This window comes from Scyliorhinus canicula, chromosome 11 (genome assembly GCF_902713615.1).
Source record: "Scyliorhinus canicula chromosome 11, sScyCan1.1, whole genome shotgun sequence".
Taxonomy (NCBI): Eukaryota; Metazoa; Chordata; class Chondrichthyes; order Carcharhiniformes; family Scyliorhinidae; genus Scyliorhinus; species Scyliorhinus canicula.
In genome coordinates this window covers 12902914-12920421 of record NC_052156.1, presented here as the reverse complement: position 1 = coordinate 12920421, position 17508 = coordinate 12902914, and the positions used below count along the sequence as shown (strand labels likewise).

At 47.6% G+C, this 17508-nt stretch overlaps 1 protein-coding gene across 9 annotated transcripts in view; it reads left to right on the top strand.

The window, feature by feature from the left end:
• The window catches only part of LOC119973830 (semaphorin-3A-like), a 412512-nt gene that overhangs the window by 375605 nt on the left and 19399 nt on the right, over positions 1-17508 (top strand). For all 9 annotated transcript variants that reach the window (XM_038812287.1, XM_038812294.1, XM_038812290.1 and 6 more), the window contains 5 exons: positions 2550-2664; positions 4781-4850; positions 8486-8630; positions 14285-14504; positions 14618-14709. In XM_038812287.1, the coding sequence (XP_038668215.1) occupies positions 2550-2664; positions 4781-4850; positions 8486-8630; positions 14285-14504; positions 14618-14709 (642 nt within the window). The remainder of the gene's footprint in view (positions 1-2549; positions 2665-4780; positions 4851-8485; positions 8631-14284; positions 14505-14617; positions 14710-17508) is intronic.

Below are 17508 nucleotides of genomic sequence, written 5' to 3'. Positions count from 1 at the left end.
TTGGTCCTTCAGATAATAACTGGCAAATTAAAAGAAGATCTGAAGAATACCGTCCAGAGTATCCGAGTATGACTGTCTAATAAAAATGTATTTGGGTTCGGGTTAAATTATCCAACTTATAACAGATTTCCCCCCAGCTTTGAATGTACTAATGGGTACAGCTATACCATCTTGACCAGTTTGCAAACTTATTTTCTGGTAAGCAGCTCAAAGCCATCATTCGAATTGAATTATTATTTTTTATGCATACATGGGATATGGGCATCGCTGGCTACTAACTTCATTGTAGTGTGGATGTAAGCCTAGTTGTGGCAATAAAGATCACATTATTATTATTTATTGCCCATGCCTAATTGCCCTTGAGAAGGTGGTGATGAGCTGCATTCTTGAACCGCTGCAGTCCCTGTGGTGTAGATACACCCACAGTGCCGTTAGGGAGGGTGTTCCTGGATTTTGACCCTGTGACAGGGAAGGAACGGCCGAAATAATTCCAAATCAGGGTGGTGAGTGGCTTGGAGGGGAACTTCCAGGTTCTCATGTGTCTGCTGCCCTTACCCTTTTAGATGGCAGTGGTTTGGAAGGTGCTGTTGAAGGATCCTTGGTGAGTTCCTGAAGATTCATTTTGGAAGCAAAAACAGGAAGGCAAAATACTACCTGAGTGGTTGTAAATTGGGAGAGGGGAGTGTGCAGCGGGACCTGGGTGTCCTTGTGCACCTTTCGCTGAAGGTAAGCATGCAGGTGCAGCAGGCGGTAAAGAAGGCTAATGGTATGTTGGCCTTCATTCCGAGAGGTTTTGAGTATAGAAGCAGGGATGTGTTGCTACATTGTACAGGGCCTTGGTGAGACCACACTTGGAGTATTGTCTGCAGTTTTGGTTTCCTTCTCTGAGGAAGGATGTTCTTGCTCTCGAGGGAGTACAGCGAAGGTTTACCAGACTGATTCCAGGGATGGCGGGATTGTCATGAGGAGAGATTGACTAGGTTGGGATTGTTCTCGCTGGAGTTCAGAAGAATGAGGGGTATCTCATAGAGACTTATAAAATTCTAACAGGACTAGACAGGGTAGATGCAGGGAAGATGTTACCAATGATGGGTGTGTCCTGAACCAGGGGTCACAGCCTGAGGATTCAGGGTAAACCATTTCGGACAGAGATAAAGAGACACTTCTGCACCCAAAGAGTGGTGAGCCTGTGGAATTCACTACCGCAGGAAGTAGTTGATGCTAAAACTTTGAATATATTCAAGAGGCGGCTGGATATAGCACTTGGGGAGAATGGGATCAAAGGCTATGGGGAGAAAGCAGGATTAGGCTACTGAGTTGGATGATCAGCCATGATTGTGATGAATGGCGGAGCAGGCTCGAAGGGCCAAAAGGCCTCCTCCTGCTCCTATCTTCTATGTATCTATGTATGTATCATCATGTGGATCGTACACATGGCTGCTACTGCGCGTCGGTGGTGGAGAGAGTGAATGTTTAGGATTGTGAATGGGATGCCTATCAAGCAGGTTGCTCTGTCCTGGAAGGTGTCAAGTTTCTTGAGTATTTTTGGAGCTGCACTCATCCAGGCATCACACTCCTGATTTGTGCCTTGCAGTTGGTGGACAGGCCTTGGGGAGCGAGGAGGTGAGCTACTGACTGCAGGATTACGAGCCTCTGACCTGCTCTTGGCCACAGTATTCACTGGGCTGATCCAGCTCAGTTTCTGGTCAATGGTAACTCTACACGGATCCAATCCTAGATTGTTGGCTCAATAGGAAGAACCCTGATTGCGCGACTTGATCTACCAAGCCATTGGAATTAATATTGAAGAATATTGAGAGTTCATCTGCTACTCCACCATCCATGTCCATGCCTTTCTCACCTCTAATGATTTTCCAGCTGACCTTCCACCCTGTACCCTCCATAAACCTGAGCTCTTTCAAACACTGCTGTCTGTGTCCTAACTTGCTCCAATTCCCATTCACCCATCATCCCTATGGTCAATCATCTCAATTAGCTCCAAGTCCAACAACATCTCAATTTTAAAGTTCTCACCCTTGTTATCAACCCCTTCCACCCCACCCCGCATCCCCACCTTCTCTGTAACTCCTTCAGCCCTACAACCCTCCAAGATCTCTGCAATCCTCTGGTGTCTCGTGCATCCCCAATCATCCATGCTTTCGGCTGCCTGGGCCCTAAGATCCGGAATTGTTTCCATAAATCTTTCCGCCTCGCCACTTGGGCTTCAGACTCTAAAGGCATCGAGGTCTATGGAGAGAGCACGGGAGCGCGGGAGTATGATTTTGCAATAGACGATCAGCCATGATCGTATGGAATGTCAGAGCAGGAATGGCCTATTCTTGGTCCAATTTTCTATGTTTCGTGGTACCTGACAATAAGGCTATTGTCCTTGTGAATGTTAGATGTTCGTGTTGGATGGTTGCGGGGGTGGGTGGGTAGGAGGTGTTTGAGGAGCGGGGGGCCAGGTGGGGGGGAATGGATGGTGGTGGCGATGGAAGGAAATGCTTAGGCTGACGTTACCAATCCAAAAACCCTTTCACCTATTTCAGAACGATCATGGAGGTCTGAGGAGCCTGGTGAACAAATGGACAACATTTCTGAAGGCCCGGTTAATCTGCTCTGTCCCGGGAAGCGAAGGGATTGACACTCATTTTGATGAGATCAGTAAGTAGCTTTGCTCTGTAGATGTAAATAACTTTCTTCCCCTCCACACCAATCACAACAGCAGCAGTGCAACTTAAGACAAATAAACACGATGCTCTGCGGAGACACAAGGGGGAAGAGAGCAGTCACAAGCGACTCTATATTGTGGTAATCGGTCGATAAGAAAAGAAAGATTTGCACTTATATAACGGCCTTCATGACCTCACAATATCCCAAAATGCTTTGCAGCTTCTCCAATGGAGTGATTGCTGCAATGTAGGAAATGCGGCAGCCAATTTATATACAACCAGCTCCCACAAAACTAAATGAAAGATAAATCAATGCCTGTCATTGAGAAGCATGGCATGATGCTGAAGCTTTTCAACTTGCACTCATCAGATCAAATGACAAATTTCAAACGATTGCAACAATTTAAATTGCAGGATGTTAATTGGTTGGCAGAGTGACTCTGATTGGCCGATGCATTGCAATGGAGGAGGCAATGACAAACTATAAACTCCCCAACTTTTGGGTAATTCAATAAAGGTGCAAGCTGGAACACATTCCTGTTGTTTGCAGAGAATGGGGATCTGTGTATGAATGTATGTCACCCCTAGTGGGGGTAAGTGAGCCACATTGCAGGCTTGACAGGGACCAGTGAGCTGAACATCTGTCATTGGGAAAATGCTGACATTTATTATTAAGGATGTTATAGCTGGGCACTCAGAAAATCTCAGTGTAGTCAGTCGGATTCAATGTGGTTTTGTGAAAGGGAAATGATATCTGACTAATTTATTGGAGGAACAAGCACTATGGATGAAAGGAAACCTGTTGATGTACTTAAATTTCCAGAAGGCATTTGAGAAGGTACCACATCAAAGGTTACTGCAGAAAATAAGAGCTCATGGTGTAGGGGGTAACATTGGCATGGTTGGAAGATTGGTTTGCCAACAGGAAACAGAGAGTAGGCATAAATAGGTCATTTCTGGATCGGTAAGATGCCACCAGTGGAGTGCTACAGGGATCAATGCTGGGGCCTCAGCTATTTACAATCTGCATCAATGATTTAGACGAAGGGACTGAAAGTATGGTTGCTAATTTGTTTTGCGACACAAACATAGTTGCAAAGTAGATTGTGAAGAGGAAATAAAGGGTTTGCAAAGATATATAAATAGGTTAAGTGGCTAAAGATTTGGCATGTGGAGTGTAATGCGTAAATATGTGAACTTGCCCACTTTGGCAGGAAATGATATTTAAATGGAGAGAAATTGCATAACTTTGCAGTACGGAGGGATCTGGGTGTCATGGTACACAAATCACAAAAAGTTAGTATGCAAGTACAGTGAGTGATTCAAAAGGCAAATGGAATTTTGTTGTTTATTGTAGGGGGAATGGAAAATCAAAGAGAATTTTGCCATAATTGGATGGAGCGTTGGTAAGCTTGTATCTGGAGTACTGTGTGCAGTTTTGATCCCTATTCCTGGGATCCTCGGGACTCACCTTAAGAACGATCCCGGGACTTTGCTCCAGGCAGAGAGCTGCAGTTCCTCTTCCGGACACTGCAGCGCTGTGCCTGGGTGGATTGGAGATGCGGGACTTCCTTCCAAGTGCAGACAGAAGTCCCTCCCACTGCCCATCAGAGCTCCATTGAGTGTGAAATGGCAGTGGGCTTCTGAGAATCGGCAGGAATGGGTTTCCATCCAAAGGAAACTTCCTTACCCTGGTGACTGGAATTTAAAAAATAAGATTACTGGATGGCGATTAGGAGTTATCGAAGAACGGGGATGCTAGTGAATGGAATTGTTATGGGCTGGATTCTCCGGTCTTCCAGGTGCGTGTTTCTTGGCGGTGCGCTGCTCGCTGGCGAGGGGGGCGTTATCTACTCCTGCCACTTGTCAATGGGATTCCCCATTGAAGCCATCCCATGTCGCCGGGAAATGCGCGGGTGAGGGTGGCTCTGCCGGAGGGAACAGAGAATCCCAATGGCCGAGAGAATTCCGGCCTATGAAGACCTAATCCTTTCGAATTACTTCTAGCCCCACTTCATATTGGCTGTGGAGTGGGTGTCTCTGCAAATGGCAAAAGCTTGTTAAACGCTGGTTGTGAGTAAAGTTCTGTCTGCTTTATTCTTCACTAGGGGATGTCTTCTTCCTCCAAACAAAGGATCACAGGAACCCCCTGGTCTACACAGTCTTCAGTACTTCAAGGTGAGAGAGCCTGGTGTAGATTTACCAGCATCTGAGATCAACACCAACAGAACGGGCGAGCCAGGAACCATCTGTGGGGGAGTTGGAAAAGTCAGATTCAGAACTTGATGGTTGTTCATTACATTAAGATACATTTAAGCCCAGACCCAGTTAACGGTTGAGTCTGGCAAATGAGAGCGCCTCTAGTTTAACTAATCCTGTTCCTCTCACTGCCAGAGCCAGTAAGCCAGGGACTTCTTCACAGAATGTGGCATAGAAAGAGGCCATTCAGCCCATTGAGTCCTTGCTGGTGTTTTTACTGTTTGTAAGAGGTTTGTTTTTCATTAATTTATGGAATGTGGCCATTGCTGGCAAGGCCAGCATTTATTGCCCATCCCTAATTGCCCCTGAGAAGGCAGTGATAAGACACTTTACAACAGAGTGGCTTGCTGGGCTATTGCAGAGGGTAGTTCAGAGTCATGCACATTGCTGAGGGTCTGAGGTTAATTTAGGACAGGACAGGACATTTCCTTCCTGAAAGAACTTCCATCGGATGGATTTTCATAAAAGTCCAGTTGTTTCATTGTCACCATTACTGACACTAGATTTCTCCTGCAGATTGATTCAGTTAAATTAATTCAATTTTCCCAGCCACCATGCAAGGGCTTGAACTCTTGGTCTGGATTGGACAGATTGCGATGGGGTCAGGGAGGTTAAATGGGTGTTGTGTGACCCACTCACTCATGTCCCCGCCTACTCAACGCGGCAAACCAGGCGTTGACCAATTAGGGGTCTGCTCAGCAGAAAGATCGACCAATTAGTGTTCGGAAGGGAGCCTCCGTGTCCAATCAGGTGACTTGGGCAGGATGTCAGGCAGGAAATGGGATAGGCCCACTTCACACTCTCCTTATTTTACATGTCAACCTATAGACAGTCGTCTACTAACAACCAAATGCTGCCACTTTCAGTAGCAGATTCTGCTGCTAATAATAATAATCTTTATTGGTGTCACAAGCAGGCTTACATTAATTAACACTGCAACGAAGTTACTGTGAAAAGCCCCTAGTCCGCCACATTCCGGCGCCTGTTCGGGTACAGTGAGGGAGAATTCAGAATGTCCAATTCACCTAACAAGCACGTCTTGCCAATAGCCATGGTCTTGTTTGCAGGCCTTTTCATCCACCCTTATGCCTCCTCCTCATACCCGGCAAAATCACCCCCAATGATTACTGAGAAATGGAGTCCGCAACCGAAGATTGCAGTCAGTTGGGTCTTGAACAAGCTCGGTAGCTTTGTTCATTGTTTTATTTCAAAATGGAGAGCGGGCCTCCGATTTTGGCACCCGCTCACCTTCAGTGTTATCAGAAACTGACGGGATGATGTCGCATTGCCGACCCAATCATCACGCTGCATGTTGCAAAAGTGCGGCGGGGGTGTGACTGGGGAGTGGCCTTGTGTTTGAGGTATTCATCCAGGCCTGTGGATTGCTATCCAGTGACAGAAACACTCTGACAAATTGATGTGGGATGTACATCCCACGGGAATGTGCCCGAGTCATACATCCCACATGGGAATCATGGACCTGTTGTTCCCTGGAAATGATAATGCCCTCTTTATAAAATTCTACTGTCCCAGCAAAATCTGCCAGCCTGGTCAGTTTTTATTTAGTGGCTAATGAGTTCCCCATTGCAATGAGGACATGACTGTGCTGCAGGATAATTTGCTCACGGAGCGATTTCAAGCTAACATTACTCAAAGTTAAAGATGTGCAGCCAGAGGTCCACGCGAGGCTTTGAGGGGAAAAGGAGATGGTGGATCTTGTCAAATGGTTTCCAGAGCAGACTGTTAAAGTCATTTGGCAGACTGCTAATTGTAGTAACTTTCAAACACGTGCCAAGACGTGGCTTGGCTGGTGATGATGAGGGAACTCAGATCCTTCCTGCATGCCTGGATCACAATGCCTCCGTACTCTGTCGTCAAGGTGGCCGTGGTGGAGAAGTGATTATTAAAAAAATTCTTTCACGGAGCATTGGCATTGCAGCCTGGGCCAATATTTTGTTAATTGTCACCTGCCTGCTTCTGGAAGGTGCCTTTTTCGAGGTATGCCACCAAATGCAACGGTTCACCCCGAGCAGCTCCGTGATACAGAACTCTGTGCTCTGGGGGCTGTTCCCAGGGATGCACATCAAGGTAAACATCAACTGCTGCTGGAGGACCAGTAACCCAGTGAATGGCACTGGTCCTCCAGCGCAAAGAACTGTCGATGCCAGAGTGTTGCAGGCTGGCACATTCCAAGGCACTGGACCATGCACTCAGAGAGGCACCGAAGCTTCAGGCAGGAGCTGCAGAGGCTCAGTGGAAAAGGTTGCTGTCTAAAATAATCCCGGTATTGTACATCGAGGGGCTGGAAACCGTGCAAAACCCCTCGGGTTTTATGCACCAGAGAATCATAGTATCTCTACTGTGCAGGGGGAGGTCATTCGGCCCATCGTGTCTGCACCAGCCCTCTGAAAGAGCACCCCATCCCCCACCCTATCCCCATAAACCCACCCAACCTGTACATCCCTGGACACGCAGGGGCAATTTTAACATGGCCAATCCGCCTAATCTGCACATCTTTGGACTGTGGGAGGAAACCGGAGCACCCGGATCTGGGAAACCCACGTAGACACGGGGAAAATGTACAAACTCCACACAGACACTCAAGGCTGGAATTGAAACCGGGTCCCTGGCATTATGAGGCAGCAGTGCTAACCACTGCGCCACCGACGAAGGTTTGATTTGAAGTGTAAATATAATGGTAATGGTGAGGGCATTGAGGCAGCCCCATTTGAAAGAAACTGTTCTGTTTTGCATTTTGTATAATCCTAAAATTTGAACTGTTAAGTAACGTACCGTTACACATTGTATGAATGAAGTATATTTTTGGAAAAATAATGTTACCGGACATCCAACAACGCATTGAGATGGGCAGCTCTGTGTGTAAATGCTGAGACCTGACTTCTGTCGCTGAACTGTCCAGCAGGTTGAAAGATTTGCTTGCTCCCTGCAGACTGGAATTGCAGCTGGACTGCATCCCAACCCTCCTCTGTTACAGTGGGCAGAGGCCCAGTGGACAGCTTGGGAGGGAGGGGTGAGGAGAGGGAGTTGTCCTGCGTTTACATACAGGGCAGAAGGAGGCTATTCAGCCCATTGAGTCTGCACCGACCCACTTAAGCCCTCACTTCCACCCTATCCCCATAACCCAATAACCCCTCCTAACCTTTTTGGTCACTAAGGGCAATTTGTATCATGGCCAATCCACCTAACCTGCATGTCTTTGGACTGTGGGAGGAAACCGGAGCACCCGGAGGAAACCCGCAGACACGGGGGAGAACGTGCAGACTCCGCACAGACAGTGACCCAGCAGGGAATCGAACCTGGGACCCTGGCGCTGTGAGGCCACAGTGCTAATCACTTGTGCTACCGTGCTGCCCAAAGGTTTCCCAGGAAGAAAAGTCAGTTGCGTCCCACACCGCCTGCTGAGGCTCTTTACAAAAGGCGACGTGACAGAATATACCATAGTTTTAAATGCGACGCTGCCTTTTCTGTGGTTTTAGCTCTCCTAGTGTCCCACCCGTTACTCAGTGTTTTATACTTGTTGCCATTTGTTTCAGCAACGTCTTCAAGGGCTCAGCCGTGTGTGTGTACAGCATGAACGACATTCGCAGAGCTTTCCTGGGACCCTTCGCACACAAGGAGGGGCCGAACTATCAGTGGGTGCCATACCAGGGAAAGGTGCCGTACCCTCGTCCAGGAATGGTAAGATCCAATTGAATCTAACAGTAACACAATGAACTAATTGTGAGGCAGCCCTGGAGTTCGCACTGAAGCTGTGCCCAGCTGACATTATTATACTGTCCAAATTGTGACGATTAATCTGTGCAGTCTCTAACTTCCAATGTTTCATAGAATCATCCAGCAGAGAAGGAGGCCATTCAGGCCAACATGCCTGTGCTATCCAATTAGTCCACTGCTTTCTGCTATCACTCTGCAGATAGTTCATTTTCCAATTCCCTTCTGAAAGTTACTATTGAATCTGCTTCTCTCTCTCTTCTGGGTGGTGAGTTCCAGGTCACACATTGCGCGATGAAAAATTCTCCTGCTTTTCTCCCTGGTTCTTTTGCCAATTATCTTTTTTTTTTAATTTAAAGTACGCAATTCGTTTTTTCCAATTCAGGGGCAATTTAACATGGTCAATTGACCTACCCTTCACATCTTTTTAGGTTGTGGGGATGAGACCCATGCAGACAATGTGCAATTGTCTGTTTGGGGCAATTTGGGGCATTTACACACAATTTGGGGCAGCAGGGTAGCATGGTGGTTAGCATAAATGCTTCACAGCTCCAGGGTCCCAGGTTCGATTCCCGGCTGGGTCACTGTCTGTGTGGAGTCTGCACGTCCTCCCCCTGTGTGCGTGGGTTTCCTCCGGGTGCTCCGGTTTCCTCCCACAGTCCAAAGATGTGCGGGTTAGGTGGATTGGCCATGCTAAATTGCCCGTAGTGTCCTAATAAAAGTAGGGTTAAGGGGGAGGTTGTTGGGTTACGGGTATAGGGTGGATACGTGGGTTTGAGTAGGGTGATCATGGCTCGGCACAACATTGAGGGCCGAAGGGCCTGTTCTGTGCTGTACTGTTCTATGTATGTAAACTCCACATGGACAATATTTGCTAATTGTTGCCCAGCTTACACAAATCATGTGTTTCCGGAGTAAACCTTTCAGTTGCCTTCCCAGTGCTTTTCTTCAGTCACCAACACTGTGACTTTACATGGCCTAGTTTATTACAGTGAAAACATTTGAGACTTTTAATTTCTCTTCCACCATCCTGGATTTAAAAAAAAATCTGAGGTACGCTCTCCTTACTATTTCCCATCAGATCACCTTTACCTTTACCGCTTGAGTATTTCTCTTATCCCCAGTTTCTATCCTTCACAGCCTGAAACTGATGTCGGAAACCAAGCTTTGATTTATGAACTAATTCATAATCATCTGCCATTTCTGCTGCTAACCTCGCAGTTTTAACCCTCTGCTCTTCCACATGAGTTCTCACTACATCAGGAATTGAATTTTTAAACTCCTCGAAAAGTTTAATTTCTCTGAGAGCTTCATACGTTTGATCTATTTTCAAAGTCCTTATCCACCTATCAAAATTACTCTGTTTGATCCTTTCAAACTCCATGTTTGACCAAATTCTTTCCTTAAATTTTTAAACCTTTGTCTGTAGGCTTCAGGCACTAGTTCATATGCACCTAAGGTGGATTTTTTCACCTCCTCATACGTCTCAGATACCTCCTCCGGTAGTGATGCAAACACTTCACTAGCCCTACCTACCAGCTTTGTTTGAACCAGTAATACCCACATGTCCTGTGGCCATTTCATTTGTTTAGCTACCTTCTCAAATGAAATGAAAAAGGCTTCTACCTCCCTCTCATCAAACCTTGGCAATGCTTGGACCCCACCAAGCCTTCGACTATTACGCTCTTTCTCACTATCATCATCACTACCCTCCAACTGTACGTTTCCCTTTACGTCTGCCCATTTTAGCTGACTGTTGTGTTTCACAGCCATTTTCTGAAGTTCAAACCCTCTCTCTTTTTCCCTTTCCTCTATCTCTTTCGTTTTGTTCTGCTAGGGCTATTCTTTCTTTGGTTCTTTCTTTTCACTCCTTTTTTCCCCCCCGATCTGTATCTCCCTTTCTCTTTCTTTTTCTCTCATTGCATATTCAAGCTGCTTTAATTCTTTTTCATGTTCAAGTTGCTTAATCTGCAACTGGATCTTTGCCATTTCTAATGAGTCAGACTGTATCTCAGGCAATTTTAAATGCTTAGCCACCCTCCATAATTACCTCACCTTTTCGCATTTTGTTAGGTGATGTCAACTGCAATATTTTTGACCAATCTAAAAGTCTGTTTTTAGTCTCTGTACGTAAGGTACTGCGTGTGACCGTCTCCATCCCCAAAAACTTCAGAGCCTACGAAAGAGCCATTGTCCACAACACACTCCCTACTTAAACTAAAATACCACACCTGAAAAGCAACCACAATATGCTCATCCCTCACTGTCTTTAAGTTCACTCCGCCAATCCAATAGATAGACTTTTAGCCCGGACGTGCCCCCAATTTGTTATGGGCCAGGGTCCAGAGAACCCCAAAGTGTCTCATGGAGTTCACCTGACCCACAACTTTTAATAGATTGTGGTATGGGGAGCACACGGCCCACTCTACAGGACAGCAGAAATGGAAAAGTATTTTTTAAAAGCAAAACAATGTTTATTCTATGAACTCAAGTTAACCTTTTTAAAACATACAGTGAACATCTTAGCAACCATCAATTCAAATATAACCCCCAAAGAATACAACACTATGTAATCCTTAAGCTGTCCTTTTAACATCCATAAGACTTAAAACAAAACTTTTAACAGAAGGTTAAAGTGACTACTGAGAGCAGTTATTAGTTTTAAATCACCAAAGGATCGATTTACAGTCTTTAGTTTACAGAGACAGAGAGACTCATACACCTTCTGGCTGTGACTGCAGCTATCCAGCTCTGAAAACGAAACTGAAACATACCCTGCAGCAAACAGCCTGAAACGAAAGCAAAAAAGCTGACAGACAGCCCAGCTCCACCCACACTCTGACATCACTGATAAACACCCATTTCTTAAAGGTACTCTCACTAGACACTGGTGTTTTATACATAGTGGGCAGCACGGTAGCACACGTGACTAGCACTGTGGCTTCACAGCGGCAGGGTCCCAGGTTCGATTCCCCGCTGGGTCACTGCCTGTGAGGAGTTTGCACGTTCTCCCCGTGTCTGCGTGGGTTTCCTCCGGGTGCTCCGGTTTCCTCCCACAGCCCAAAGACGTGCAGGTTAGGTGGATTGGCCATGATAAATTGCCCTTAGTGTCTAAAAAGGTTAGGAGGGGTTATTGGGTTACGGGGATAGGGTGGAAGTGAGGGCTTAAGTGGGTCGGTGCAGACTCTATGGGCCGAATGGCCTCCTTCTGCACTGTATGTTCTATGTATAGCACCAGCAGAGCCTCCCAGCTCTTATATTCCAGAGGTAGAATTTAATGGCCCGTTGCAGCGGGGGTAATGCCCTTAAATGAGGCAATGACTTCAGCGGGAACGGAAAATCCGGCCGGCATAAGATTCCACTCCATTGCTCGGCTGATGAGGCCAGTATCATCACATAGTCTCCAGCATTAACTCTCTCTTTCCAAGAGGCTTTACACAGTGTAACTCCTAATCTCCCACAGTCTTCCCATCGTCATCAAAATGGTCATTTCCAATCCAGGTTTGGCAGCTCCGCCATTGGCTGACTGACTGCATTCGTTTCGCTTTGGAATGGAAAATCCACGAGTTTAGCCTCGAACCTGGTTTCCCAATCAAGAGAGAATCTGGGTGATATTTGGGTATAGTAAGGTGGTTCATCAAAGCTGTGGATGCTCTGCCCTTGAGTCAAGGCTGAGATTCAGATGTTTCAACTCGAATGAGTTTGGGATTGGGTTGTCAACTCTGGCTCTATTCCAGGAGACCTCAGCAGGAGTGATGTCATGGCACAGACTAGTCGAGCTGAATGGCCTCTTTCTGTGCTGTATACTTTATTGTAGTTTGATGTAATACATGTTTGTCATAGAGTCCTACAACACAGAAAGGGCCCTGAGGCCCATCGCATCTGGACCAGTCAAAAATAAACACCTATGATCCCATTTTCCAGCACTTGGCCCACAGCCACGTCTGCCTTGGCAACGTAAGTGCGCATCTAAATACTACTTACATGTTATGAGGGCCTCTGCCTCCACCACCCTTTCAGGCAGCGAGTTCCAGACTCCCACCACCCTCGGGGTGAAAGATGATTTCCTCACATCCCCTCTCCACCTCCTCTCCCTTACCTTAAATCTATACCCCTGGTCATTGAACCCTCCACCAAGGGGTAAGGTTTCTTCCTGTCCACACTATCTATGCCCCTCATAATTTCATACATCTCAATCATGCCTCCCCCCCCCTCAGTCTCAACTGCTCCAAGGAAAACAACCCCAGTCTTTCCAATCTCTCTTCATCGCTAACGCTCCCCAGCCAGGCAACATCCTGGTGAATCTCCTCTGCACCCTTTCCAGTGCTATCACACCACTCCTACAATGTGTATTCCACCAGCTGCTGTGGTGGGATTTGAACCCCTGTTCCAGGGCATTAGTCTGGTTTTATGGATTACTAGTTTGGTATCTCCTATTTCATCTGAAGGTGCTGACTGGTTTGATTCCAGGCTGCTGATTGTCCTTCAGCACTATAACCAAATGACTATTCTTCATGTGTCAGCCAGGCTAGGCTCCCTGCCTGAACTATTCTGAAGCTAATTGCAGCCCTCAATCACTACCCCCACTGCATAGCCCCAACACAGACCTTCTGCCTCGAATAGACCAGTACCGCACCTACTTCGCAACACATCTGATAGAATAGGGATGCTTTAGCAAATAGATTATTATTATGATTGGCTGCAATGGGTTGAGCTCAATTGGCTCAACAGCTGGATCGTGATACTGGGCATAGACCTGCAGCGCAGGTTCAATTCCCTTACTGGCTAAGATTATTCATGAACGCCTCGCCTTCTCAACCATGTGAAGTGTGATGTTTCTCAGGCTAAATTACCACCAGTCAGCTCTTCCCCTCAAAGGGAAAAGCAGCCAATCATAATTAGAAAATAGAGTGAGCAGAGGACACCGATTTAAGGCGATTGGCGAAAGAATCAATGACCACACGAGGAATTCTTTTGTAACACAGTGGGTGGTTGGGGTCTGCAGTGGTTTAGCTCACTCAGCTAAATCGCTGGCTTTTAAAGCAGACCAAGCAGGCCAGCAGCACGGTTCGATTCCCGTACCAGCCTCCCCGGACAGGCGCCGGAATGTGGCGACTAGGGGCTTTTCACAGTAACTTCATTTGAAGCCTACTCGTGACAATAAGCGATTTTCATTTTCATTTTCAGTGCACTATGAGTATGGCAGAGGCAGATTCAATTGTTCCTTTCAAGAGAAAATTGGATAGGGACCTGAAGAGAAATAATTGCAGGGTTACGGGAAAGGCGGGGCAGTGGGACTAGATGAGTTGCTCTTTTAAAGGACCAGGATGGACACAATAGGCCGAATGGCCTCCTTCTGTGCTGTGGCCATTCAATGATTCTTTAATAATAATATGGAACTTGAGGTACCTGGCTTCATGTGGCTAGTTTTGCGGTATTCCCCATTTCCTGCTTCGTCCAGCAAGTGGTAAATAATCCATACCGTATTGCAACCGAGCCAAAGTTAACTAGATCTGGTTGTCGCACGATGAACATTTTCTCGTGTACTATCATGCTAGTGTTCCTGGAGATTGGAATGAACAAAGTTTTGACGGTTAATACTTATGTTTTCATATTTCCAGTGCCCAAGCAAAACTTTTGGCGGCTTTCAGTCAACCAAGGAGTTTCCTGACGATGTTGTGTTGTTCGCCCGTAACCACCCCCTCATGTACAATCCCATCAACCCCATTAACCATCGGCCAATCCTGGTGAAAACCAATGTTGACTACAGCTTCACTCAGATAGTGGTGGACCGAGTGGAGGCAGGCGACGGACGCTACGACGTCATGTTTATTGGAACGGGTAAGGTTTTATTTTTCGTTGGCCAGCTACAAGATGTCTCGAAGCAACCTTCTTTTGTTTCACACTTAAGCTGCTGCCGCCCTCCAATCTTTTCTTTCCATTTGGATTCTTAGATGTCGGGACGGTTTTGAAAGTGATCTCGGTACCAAAGGGAAATTGGCAGAACATGGAAGAGCTTCTTCTCGAAGAGCTGCAAGTCTTCAAGGTAAGATGTGGGGTGATAAATCCTAACTTTTTTGTTTCTGTTGCTGTATCTGGACCTTCACAGAAAGACACAGCACAGGAGGAGGATGCAGAGTCCTCGGTTCTTTGACTTCCCCATATCTCTGCAAACGTTCCCTCTTCAGATATTTATCTAATTTCTGTCTGAAAGTGACTCCTGTGTCCACCACACTTTCGGGCTCCACATTTCAGATCACAACAGCTTTCTGTGTAAATTAAACGTTTCATGCTGTCTTCGGCCCTTTTGCTAATGTCGGACAGCCATGTCCTCATGGGTTACTGGCCCCCGTACCACCCAAAGCAGTAGGCGAGGTTCTCCGTTTGCGAGACAATATTCTCCCACTGGAGCTGAATTGCACGTGATTTGTACTCTCGTTGGGAATGCAAGCCACGGACAATAAATTTGCATGGCGGGGAATAGGATGGATTCCCAAGGGAATCCCACTATCGAGCCGCCAGTTTCAACGGGCGACCCGATATCGGAGTCCAGCGGCTGCCCCCACCCCCCGCACCGCAAACCAGCACCCCCATCAACCCCCGCATCGCAAAGCAGCCCTCCATCCCCAGAATCTCTGGGTTCCTCCCCTTCCCCCAAGTACGGGGGTGACCCAACCTCTTCCAGGACCCCCTAAATATGGAGACCCTCCCCCTTCCGAGAGCCCCTAAGTAGGGTGACCCAATCAGAGACCCGTAACTAAAGGAACCCCCCCTCAAAGACTCCCGAACTGGAGGAAGCCCTCAGGGGCTCCCTAAGTAGAGGGACACCCCCCCCCCCCTCCCCAATAGATCCCCCCCGAAAGTCGGTGCAGAATCGGTGGGCCGAATGGCCTCCTTCTGCACTATAGGGATTCTATGATTCTCGGCATGCAACAGGTTGTTGAGCTTGAATCACCGTTCCGCTGGTTTGAGCATGTACTTCTTTATTTGCACTTGTAACTTCCCTGTGACGCAGTTAAATAAATTATAACATTTCCAGGCTATTCCTAAAGTTGTAATAATATGTTTGACATATAGACTATTGGTGCAACGTTCTACACCGTGGGCGGGATTCTCCGACCCCCCCCGCCGGGTCGGAGAATCGCCCGGGGCCGGCGTCAATCCCGCCCCGCCGTGTCCCAAATTCTCCGCCACTGGAGATTCAGCGGGGGCGGGAATCGCGCGGCGGTCGGCGGGCCCCCCGTGGCGATTCTCCGGCCCACGATGGGCCGAAGTCCCGCCGCTGATAAGCCTCTCCTGCCGCCGTGGATTAAACCACCTCTCTTACCGGCGGGAACAGGGGTCCTGGAGAGGGCGCGGGGCGATCTGACAGGGTGTGCCCCCACGGTGGCCTGGCCCGCAATCGGGGCCCACCGATCGGCGGGCAGGGCTGTGCCGTGGGGGCACTCTTTTTCTTCCGCCTTCGCCATGGTCTTCACCATGGCGGAGGCGGAAGAGACCCCCTCCCCTATCATGCGCAGTTATGGCGACAGTAGCCGCTGATGCTCCTGCACATGAGCGGACGTGCGCCGGCCGGCGAAGTCCTTTCGGCCCCGGCTGGCGTGGCGCCAAAGGCCGTTCACGCCAGCCGGCGGAGTGGGAACAACTCCGGCACAGGCCTAGCCCCTCAATGTCTCCGCACCTTTGGAGTGGCCCAACGCCAGAGTGGTTCACGCCACTCCGCCACGCCGGGACCCCTCGCCCCGCCGGATAGGGGAGAATCCCGGCTCGTAACTTTCTCAATGCAACCCAAATCTCCTGCACAAGTTCCGACACTATTTTTTTCAGAAAATATACTTTATTCATAAAATTTGTTAAATTATTTTACCAAAGATTCACCTTATATAAAATGAAATTCATCAGAATATTTCAGTATTTGACCTCTGAGCTGCTTCACTACACTTCTGATTACAGATCATATTTAAAATGCACATTTTGCGTCAAACATGCAGCCCGATACTGGTCCCCATCCTTCAGTATACTGTGGTGGGAGGACCTTTGAATGAGGCCTAGCCCCACAGAACCTTTGCAGCGGCTACCTTAAGTCTTGGTACCACCCTCTGTGTGCTGGCCAAAGCTGTCCATGGGTGAGTGTTGCCAACTGGCACAAATCCCTACACGTAAGCCAATTTGCAACACAACCTCCAACATAAAGACCAAGTTTGAGCTACTGGCATTGACTTTGGGAGGAAACCCAGAAATAATTGGGTCTGGGATTTGGAAGGTTCGTCATAATATTCTGTACAGGCTGTCTCTCAGACCAAAATAGGTGAGAAAGCTCCGGGATCCTTAAGGCAAAGAGGTTAACACTGTTGCTTCACAGCGCCAGGGTCCCAGGTTCGATTCCCGGCTTGGGTCACTGTGCGGAGTCTGCACGTTCTCCCCGTGTCTGCGTGTGTTTTCTCCGGGTCTTGAGGCTGAGGCTGTTTAGCACTGGGCTAAATCACTGGCTTTGAAAGCAGACCAAGGCAGGCCAGCAGCACGGTTCAATTCCCCGTAACAGCCTCCCCGAACAGGCGCCGGAATGTGGCGACTAGGGGCTTTTCACAGTAACTTCATTTGAAGCCTACTTGTGACAATAAGCGATTTTCATTTTCATTTTTTTCATTTCTTCCAGTTTCCTCCCAGAAGCAGCGAAAGATGTGCTTGTTAGGTGAATTGGACATTCTGAATTCTCCCTCTGTGTGCCCGAACAGGCGCCGGAATGTGGCGACTAGGGGATTTTCACAGTAACTTCATTGCACTGTTAATGTTGGCTTACTTGTGACAATAAAGATTATTATTATTATAAAGGCTTATGTCCACG